The sequence below is a fragment of the Curcuma longa genome, unplaced genomic scaffold (genome assembly GCF_044706935.1).
Source record: "Curcuma longa cultivar G26 ecotype Majalengka, Jawa Barat unplaced genomic scaffold, ITB_CL_G26_1.1 contig_23760, whole genome shotgun sequence".
In the NCBI taxonomy this organism is placed as follows: domain Eukaryota; kingdom Viridiplantae; phylum Streptophyta; class Magnoliopsida; order Zingiberales; family Zingiberaceae; genus Curcuma; species Curcuma longa.
Genome location: NW_027432244.1, coordinates 1 through 10,023, shown reverse-complemented (window position 1 = coordinate 10,023; position 10,023 = coordinate 1). Strand labels below are relative to the sequence as shown.

At 38.5% G+C, this 10,023-nt stretch overlaps 2 protein-coding genes across 2 annotated transcripts; both read left to right on the top strand.

Annotated features, from left to right (window-relative positions):
- The first annotated feature begins 1,413 nt into the window (after positions 1-1,413).
- On the top strand, positions 1,414-5,365 carry LOC141818200 (protein argonaute PNH1-like). Its single transcript, XM_074705742.1, is given in 16 exon segments — positions 1,414-1,530; positions 1,591-1,707; positions 2,068-2,175; positions 2,294-2,365; positions 2,575-2,697; positions 2,831-2,990; positions 3,073-3,194; positions 3,303-3,440; positions 3,525-3,667; positions 3,916-3,978; positions 4,045-4,108; positions 4,173-4,308; positions 4,448-4,521; positions 4,742-4,836; positions 4,919-4,950; positions 5,031-5,365. Coding segments are annotated over 16 exon segments (1,728 nt in total). The 5' UTR covers positions 1,414-1,416; the 3' UTR covers positions 5,198-5,365.
- Positions 5,366-6,996: 1,631 nt separating this feature from the next.
- Positions 6,997-8,097, top strand: LOC141818201 (uncharacterized). The gene is made up of 4 exons (XM_074705743.1): positions 6,997-7,076; positions 7,232-7,653; positions 7,762-7,826; positions 7,918-8,097. The coding sequence occupies exons 2-4, from the start codon at positions 7,256-7,258 to the stop codon at positions 7,935-7,937; spliced, it is 483 nt and encodes a 160-aa protein (XP_074561844.1). The 5' UTR covers positions 6,997-7,076; positions 7,232-7,255; the 3' UTR covers positions 7,938-8,097.
- Positions 8,098-10,023: the final 1,926 nt, after the last annotated feature.

Here is a 10,023-nt window from a genome sequence, read left to right as displayed (position 1 = left end):
GAATCAAAGGTGCAATTTTTGCCCAAACATTAGTAAATCCTCTTTGGTGTTTGAACACTGTCTTCATTCAAAATTTTGTCTGCTAGGTACATTTCCGTGGGAAGATGCTTTATTCCCCAGATATCCGAAAGCCACAACGCCTGGGTGATGGTTTACAGTCATGGTGTGGCTTCTACAGAAGCATTCAACCAACTCGGATGGGACTTTCACTCAATATCGGTGTGTATTTGTTCTTCCTATCGTGACTATGATATTGAATCCTAATTTCATCTGTTTTGATTGTTCAGATATGTCATCGACTGCTTTCATCGATCCTCTTCCTGTGATTGAGTTTGTAGCCCAGATCCTAGGCAAAGATGTATTGTCTAGGCCATTGTCGGATGCTGATCGGATAAAGGTCCATTGAATTAGTTAGTTTTCTTATTTCCATGAACATGCTGTAAGTTTTTTTTTCTCATCAAGATCATAATACGTATAAAATATAGAACTATGAGAAATCAATGTCGTGAAAGGGATTAGGTTGTCATCTTTTCGATCTCTTAATGATGATTATTAACCAGAAAACCATATGAATTACTAGTGAAGAGGGTAATTAGCCATCAACTTACAACTTATAAATCCTAGATTAACTCCTCCTTCAAAAGTTAAATTAGGGTTAGGGGGTTGGGTCTACAAAAGTTAAAGCAATATGATCACTTGCACCTGCACAAAAGAAGAAAAAAATAAAAGAAAATTACTAACATGCACATTGATAGTTGGAAACAATACTAAACCATCTATTGTATATTTATTTTGGAGTCCCAAGTGCAGATTAATTGGAATGCTACACAAATATAATTTAGATATTTTTCAGCCATAGCTTGTTTCTCAAATACAATTAATTGTTTTTGCTGATTTCCAATAAAATGTTAATTTTTTTAAATCAATATCACGATTCACAATTCGCAATGCTTAGCAGATCAAGAAAGCCCTGAGAGGGGTTAAAGTTGAGGTCACACACAGAGGAAATGTACGGCGAAAATATCGAGTTTCTGGTTTGACATCACAACCTACAAGGGAACTTATGTAAGTATTATTGTCTCATAGTATTTTAAATATGTGCATTTTCCACTTAATCCTTCTAAATTGGCAATAAAAGAGTCTCTGGTCATTAGTCAAATAAAAAAAGATTATTTTCTACATCTTACAACAAATGGCCTTAAAAAGTTATGCAAAACCATACAACTCAAGTAGTCTTTCTAGTAGATGTACACAGACAAAAATTAGTAAATCAGACACTTCCAATATTTGTTTTGTTCTAGTTTCCTTCTGGTGTTCATCTCAATGTAGAAATTATTACATGATTGAAATTGCAATTTTTCTTCTAAAATTTTGAATTGACATTTGAACAGTTTTCCAGTTGATGATCAGATGAATATGAAATCTGTGGTTGAATACTTCAAGGAGATGTATGGATTTACCATTCAGTATGCTCATCTTCCTTGCCTCCAAGTAGGGAATCAGAAGAAAGCAAATTATCTTCCAATGGAGGTAAGCTTGGCCAATAATACCATTGCTGGGTTATTTCATTTCTAATGGTTTGGTATACAGGCTTGCAAAATAGTAGAGGGTCAAAGATACACAAAGAGGTTGAATGAAAAGCAAATTACTTCATTGTTAAAAGTTACTTGCCAAAGACCCAGAGAACAAGAAATGGATATTTTACAGGTATGTTTGTTTGAAACCTAGTTTTAGTATTAAAAGATTAGTGCTCAAATATGCACTGACTCATCATCTGTAAATACATTTAGTCTGGCAGATTAACTGTGATTGTGGTAAGTGTTTCTAGAATGTTTGAATCGTGACTCTTGTTTGTTCTATTTCGTTTAACTGACAACAGTTGGATTATTGGTCAGCTAGTCATTTTTTGTTCGCATCCAAGCTTTTCTGAGTATATTCTCATATGCGAATCATTTCAAATTACCATGGTCTCTTAATTACACTATTTTGGGCTATATTTTTTTTTTTATTAATGTTCTTGCTCATAAACAGTGCTCATATCAATGTGCTGTGTGTTTTCGTTCTCAGACAGTTCGCCAAAATGCTTATGGGAATGATCCCTATGCAAAGGAATTTGGAATAAACATAAGTGACAAACTAACCTCAGTGGAGGCCCGAGTACTACCTGCACCCTGGGTAAATGTTGCTTGTGCAATTTTTTTGAGCTAAAAGTTACAACTTGCTGCACCTATTTTTTCCCGACAAATAACTGCATTTCTCATTTTTATTAATTTGTTGTATATTTATCATGTAGCTGAAGTACCACGACACCGGGAAAGAAAAGGAGTGTCTACCTCAAGTTGGTCAGTGGAACATGATGAATAAGGTACTTAAATTTTACCTTACAGAAGTTATCAAGCCTTTTCGGCTCAAGGTCAACTGCATGTATTTATGCTTCAAATTATGATGCATCATGATTCAAATGGAACTTGGCCAATTAGAGCATAATAGGAGTGGATGCGTACCCTAACTTTCCGAGTAAATATTCATGCCTTCTGGAGCACATATGTTGATGGTTGAATTTTGCTGATGCAGAAGGTGATCAATGGATGTACGGTAAACTACTGGGCCTGCATTAATTTTTCTCGTAGTGTTCAGGAGAACACAGCTCATAGTTTCTGTCAGGAGCTAGCACAGATGTGCCAAGTATCCGGCATGGTAAAATTTGTCACTTCACTTCTTATTTCTTTATTCAAATATCTTTTAATATATTGTAACTGAATTTTTCATCATGATCTACTTGACAAATATTTGAGAACATGGACATAATTCCCATGTTGTGACTCTTCAGGAATTCAACCGCGAACCAGTTATCCCAATACACTCTGCAAGACCTGACCAAGTTGGGAAGGCCCTAAGACATGTATATACTGCAGCAACCAACAAACTAAAAGGCAAAGAGCTTGAGCTTCTCGTAGCTATCCTTCCTGATAATAATGGTTCTTTATACGGTGAGCATTCAAATATCATATCCATGTCTCCACCTTTTTTTTGAGCTTTCAGTCATGTTTTATGTTAATGTTTCATCTATAGGTGATCTTAAACGAATATGCGAAACTGATTTGGGGTTGATCTCACAATGCTGTCTAACAAAGCATGTGTTCAAAATAAGCAAACAATACCTTGCAAATGTCTCGCTCAAAATTAATGTCAAGGTACTTTTGAAGTCCCATTTAACTCCGTGAAGTAGTTATTATATGGTGCTTTAAACAAGTTTAAATGCCATTTCATACTCCTTGCTCTTATCTGTATTCTTTCTGCAGATGGGAGGAAGAAATACTGTGCTTCTAGATGCTATCAGTTGGCGAATTCCATTAGTGAGCGATATACCAACCATTATATTTGGAGCAGATGTAACACATCCTGAGACAGGAGAAGATTCTAGTCCATCTATTGCTGCTGTAATAAACTACAATCCTGTGTTACTTCTTTTATGCACACTAGTTTTCATTCATCAATTTTCTGTTTCCTCCTTTTTATTTCAGGTTGTTGCCTCTCAAGACTGGCCTGAAGTTACAAAATATGCTGGCTTAGTATGTGCTCAGGCTCATCGACAGGAACTGATTCAGGATCTTTACAAGACATGGCATGATCCCCAGCGTGGCTTAGTTACGGGAGGGATGATCAGGTTTGTATGTTGTTGATTACAATATTAACATTCTAAAATGGAAATTGGTTACTTGGTGGTTAATGAGATTTACTATGTTTGGAGGTGTCATCAATCACAGTTTATGGGGGATCAGTAATTCTGAATTAGTTATCATTACAGAGCTATCTCTTTGTCTTCCATGTTGTCAAGCAAACATAGATGTTTTTGAGGTGAATCTTTCCGCAAGGCAATATGAACATTCGTTCTATTTGTTTCCAACACTGCAGGTAACTTTTAATATCTTTCCGCAAGGCAACAGGACAAAAACCCTTAAGGATTATCTTCTACAGGTAGTACATCTACTTGCAATCTTATTACTTTACACCACTGAATATATTCTTCAACAAAAACTGCAGGGATGGTGTTAGCGAAGGACAGTTCTATCAAGTCTTGTTATATGAACTAGATGCTATTCGCAAGGTTAATACGAGTCAGAGTATTTATTTACTCTCCAAAGTTACAGCTAATCGTTTGATTCTTTCAGGCATGTGCATCCTTAGAACCAAATTACCAGCCTCCTGTAACCTTTGTGGTGGTTCAGAAACGCCATCACACGAGACTATTTGTGAACAACCACAAGGACAGAAGCAGCACAGACAAGAGTGGAAATATCCTGCCGGGTAATACAACTATTCTCTGTGCTTTTCTGTCATCGATGGAGAGAATATTTTGATAAGTTTTCCTAGTTACAAATATGAATATTCAAAATTGTGACTGCACTGATTAGACTAAATCGAAAACTGATGTTTTGTTTTGCAGGCACTGTGGTCGACTCCAAGATCTGTCATCCTGCTGAGTTTGATTTCTACCTATGCAGTCATGCTGGAATACAGGTAAGGCACCTCGAAAGCTTTTACTTACTCCGATACGCTTCATGCTTGCATAACATTAACAATAGAGCTAAACAGTAAGAAAATATAGATTGGTTGTTTTTATGCATATCGTATGATGCCGATGTTCTGCATGGTTTTACATAGTTCCTACAGCCATAAAATCAAAACCGTAGTCGACAACATTCATGGCTTTGAAGTCACATTGTTTCTGATTTGGCAGGGTACAAGTCGGCCAGCCCATTACCATGTTCTATGGGACGAGAACAATTTCACAGCAGATGAAATGCAGACCCTCACAAACAATCTCTGCTACACGTATAGTTCTTCAAATGGAAACTCAATCTTTCATAATGTGTAAATAACATATGCTTAACTGACAAATAACTTGTTATTACAGGTATGCCCGTTGCACCCGATCTGTGTCTATCGGTAAGAGGCTCTATCCATAGTTCATGTATCACTTAGAAGTTCAAGAATGAATCAACTCAAAAACCTGCTTTTACCAACAGTTCCACCTGCCTATTACGCCCACCTAGCGGCTTTTCGAGCTCGGTTTTACATGGATCCAGAGGTAACTGAAAGCCAACCTCGAAGCATGCACCAGACAAATGAAACCCCTGTGAAACCCTTACCTGCCTTGAAAGAGAAGGTGAAGAGGGTGATGTTCTACTGTTGAGGAAACAGCAAAGAAACTATGTAAATCAGTGTACTTGTAGTGTAGAGAGGCAGGCAGCTTACTACAGGTTTTTCGATATGCCAGTTCCTCCTAACTAAGCCATGAAAGATGTGGAAGGAACTGAGTTCTCTGTGTTGTACATTAATGAATTAGCCCAGGAATGTAACACGCGAGTACTAGAAAGCTAATCTTTGAATTACTCTGCTTACACCAGAAAGATATGATCCTGATAAGCTAATCTTTGAATTGGTCTATTAAAATATATTCAAAAAATCGATTTGTGATTCTCTTATTACTTCTTTGATATATCTCATATAAGTAAACACTATACCTTTTTGTTTTAGAAAGCGTTTAAAGTTCTTAGACATGCACTCACTCCTAAACTGCAAGAAAATTAAGCCAATTGTGTTTGCATATATCTTTGTCCCAGATCAAGACATCGATCACCATGGTCAGAAACTTGTTGACGACACCAGTAACTGTGAATGCAGTAGAAGAGATTGATGGATTCCTTGCTGCGAACCCAAAGAAACTGATGCAAACCGATCGAAAGCACAAGACGAAGTAAACAAGGATTTGCAAGGAGAATTTGAAGGAACAAAATTTTGCACCTTTCAATTTGATGAGGAATGTGAAGGTTGAAGATGAGGAATATAATACATTACATAATTTAATTGATTATTATATAATTCAATCAAATTTAATTTGATGAAGAAGATCAAGACTATTTGATTTAAACTTTCAATAAATACAATTACTGGGGGCGGCACAATGTTTATTTGAACAATGTCTAAGAAAGGCGAATATCTCAAATAGTGCTCGATTTCTTTCTCCAAAAATATTCCTTCATTTTTATGTACATCTACAAATCTCGTTCATGTCCTACTCTTCAAAAGCAAGAATAAGGATCTATTAAGTTCATGTATTCTTCCCAATTCCTTCTTATCAAATCCCATGTGAAGAGGTAAAGCATCCTCCCACCACCTATATCGACCCCACTCTAGATCAACTTAGACTCTCAAATGCCTTGTTCATGTGACTCGACTTTTCGAGTTCTCCGCATATTTTGACTTCTAGAACACCTCGTGGGACTTTATACCTGAGTCCCCTAGCCAGCTCTCCCCAAGGTAGCAAAAAGGTGGAACCGCCACCTTAGCGGCCCCCTGGTCCCGGCCCCACAAGTGTCCAAAGGGAGTAAATCACGGACGGTCATTTTGACCTTTTTCTCATCATGGCTAGCGCAAGGGAGGGCTTTTAATTCACGCAGGAATCGAACCCAAAGCCTCATGGTAGCAACTGCCCTGCGCTAACCATGCGAGCAAGCCCGTGGGGGCAAAATAATGGTAATAAAACCCTAGCCAGCTCTCCCCAAGTTCTCCCCTCGCATGACTTAGAGGGCCGAGGAGCACTCTAATTTAATCTCAAAATGAGCAAGGATCAATATATTAGAAATTGGAAGGAGGTTTTAGTTATAAGGTGGGAATTTGATTCTTGGTTTGGGTGAAACGCAAGTGGATCCTTAATTTGAAGGATAGTCTTCGAGTATCAAAACAAGGTAAAAAGGAAACAATAATACACAGCATCCTGATTATATTACTAGTAATAATTAAGATTTCATGCCTTATAAAGAAGATATGTAGCTTGGAATCATCTAAAGAGCTAGTTTCATGCATCTCTTAAAATAAGTCCTTTAATTAGTTACTTTTGATCAAAAATCAAAGTTATGAAATATTAAAAGGCCCATTTAATCAAACTTCATTGCTGTTGGATGAGAGAAAGTTCGATTCTCCATTGTTGAGGTCCATGAAGGCATGTATAAAAGCTACCCCAAGCTCCTCATGAACTTCACCAAGCCAACAGCAGCCTCTGCTTATTTAGGGTAAGTGAAAATTTCTGATCAAAAACATACTTTGATCTTTGTTCCATCTGCATGAACATGCATATTTTGCATCTATATGATCAAAAACGAATTTTTGGAAAGAAATTAATGAGAGAAAGACGCGATCGACGTGTGGAGTGGCATGGTTTTTGCAGGGTTGGCCGGCCGGATTTGAGAAGATGAACAGGAAGCCCGGAGACTGGACTTGCAGGTCGTGCCAGTACCTCAACTTCAGCCGGCGCGACTCGTGCCAGCGCTGCGGCGATCCGCGGCCAAGCAGCGAGCGCTCCGACCACTCCAGTTTCGGCGGCGGCGGCGCCCACGGCGGAGGTGGGTCGTCCTTCGGGTTCGCCGGATCCGACGTCCGCCCCGGCGATTGGTACTGCTCTTGTGGCGCCCACAACTTCGCCAGCCGCTCCAGCTGCTTCAAGTGCACCGCTCCCAAGGAGGACTCCGCCGCCAGAAGCGGCGGCGGCGGCAGGCCCGACGGCGACATGCCGCGCTCCCGGGGCTACGGCTTCGGAGCAACCGGTGGCGGCCGCGCTGGGTGGAAGTCCGGCGACTGGATTTGCAACAGGTATGAAGAATTCTTTACTTCTTCGGTGCCAGTACTGCCGGCAATGCCCTTCCCTGTTCGCTACCTAACTGTCAAACAAAATCTAGCTTTACTGCCATTAATTTTCAGCTGCAACGAACACAACTTTGCGAGCAGAACAGAATGCTTCCGCTGCAGTGAGCCGAGGGATTCTGGTACACAATCTCACCTCTCCCTGCTCCAATCTGAGCTTGCTCTGTTCTTAAGAAACAATGCTCATCGATCTTTGTCCTTGGCACTTGGCAGGAGGCATGGAAGAAATCTGAGAAGAGACCAAACTCACAGCGACGAGAGAGCTTACGATAAAGTAGCACTTAAACTACTAGTTTTGCCAATTGCCATCCCCAAAACTCTTGTCTTGCTTCCTCCGATCCAAGCTTGTTTATGTTGCTGCACCTTAAATTTCAGTGTTTTAATTTCCTAGTTTCTTTGTGATCTTTCCATAATATCGTGATCCGAGAAGCTCAAACACAAGTTCACACAGATTCTATCACAACTCGATAATGAAATCCAATTTCATATTGCTTAAGATCACATCAAAAGAATAAAACTCATCAAGAATACCACTGTTGGATCCTATAATGAGAAAGAAGGAGAAAGAAGGAGCACTCTACATCAAAATTCTTCAACTTATCATTAAATCACATATCCTATAAAATAGGATCATGCAAGACACCAGATCCTATAAATTAGGATCACACAAGATATGTTCTAAATACCAAAAGACTCAAATAAAATTATCAATGATTAAACTTTTAAATTATAAAATAAAATATTTAAATCTTAACTTAAAAAATACGAATCCAAAAATATTTCTCGAAAAACATGCAGTAGACTAGATTAACTCAGTCTTCTAGGAACATCACTTTATAATTCAACACTCCCCTTCAAAGTGATGTTCTCAGAACTAATCCGAGTTTTGATCACAGATCTTCGAATGCATCCTTCGGAAGTGATTTTGTAAAAATATCAGCAATATTGTCTTCACTCTTAATTGTGATCATATCAATAATCCTGTCGAGCACTTTCTCACGAATAAAATGATGCTCAAGTTCAATATGTTTTGTCCTCACGTGGAATACAGGATTAGACATAAGCTTGATTGCACTCATATTATCTCCATGAACAAGAATGAGTTGATCAATAGGTACGTACAGATCTTCAAAGAGTCTACAAAGCCACATACACTCTTGAGCGGCATGAGCAGATACTTTGTACTCTACTTCGATCGTGAATAAAGATAACGAACTTTACTTTTTACTTTACACCATGATATACTTGTAGCTCCACGCAAAAATACAAAACCAAAAGTTGATCTCCGATCATCCAAGTCTCCACCAAAATCAGCATTTGCAAATCCTTGCGAGGAAAACTTTACACCCTTTACATAAAATAGATCCAAGTTAAGAGTAGAATTAACATACTTTAAGATCTTCTTTGCTTCTTCAAAATGTGACTTCCTTGGCTCTTGCATATATCGACTGACCATACTAACGGAGAAGGCAATATCCGGCCTAGTTATTGTCAAATAAATAAGAATTCCCACAAGTGCACGAAAGGGATGAGGGCCCCGACAAACATGTTCCTTCATCACGACGAAGTCTTGCGCTCACATCAAGTGGTGTGGACCGCTTCTTTCCACCAATCAAATCAAATTTCTCAATGAGTCATTTAACATAGCTGAACTGAGACACATAAATTCCCTTATTCAATTTGCAGCCCAAGAAAATTACTGAGCTCCCCAAGTTTCTTCATATCAAACTGCAATGAAAGTTCTTCTTAAGGTGAGTGACCTCTGCATAATTGTTGCCCGTTAGAATTATGTCGTCCACATACAATAGAATGACCACCATGAGCTTTGATGTTTCTTGATAAAAAGACTTGAATCTGCTTCAGAAGCTGCGTAACCGCAGAATCTTAAATATTCTATAATTTTTTCATACCACGCACGTGGAGCTTGCTTTAATTTGTAGAGGGCCTTCTTTAACTTACACACAAAATCCGAATGATACTCGAACACAAATCCAGACGGTTGATTCATATAAATATGTATATCAAGCTCTCCATATAAGAAAGCATTTTTAACGTCCAACTGCCACAATTTCTAACCCAGGCTAGCCACTAATGCTAAGACAAAACGTACCAAAGTCATTTTTGTCACGGGCCTAAATGTTTCTTCATAATCTTTTTCATACTTTTGAGAAAAATCTCGAGCTACTAGCCTTGCTTTGAATCAATTTATGCTCCCATCATCCTTCCTCTTTATTCGAAAGACCCATTTGTACGAAACTAATTGCACTTCAAGAGGTTTAGGAACCAAGTCCCATGTCTAATTTTTCTACAAGGCATCCC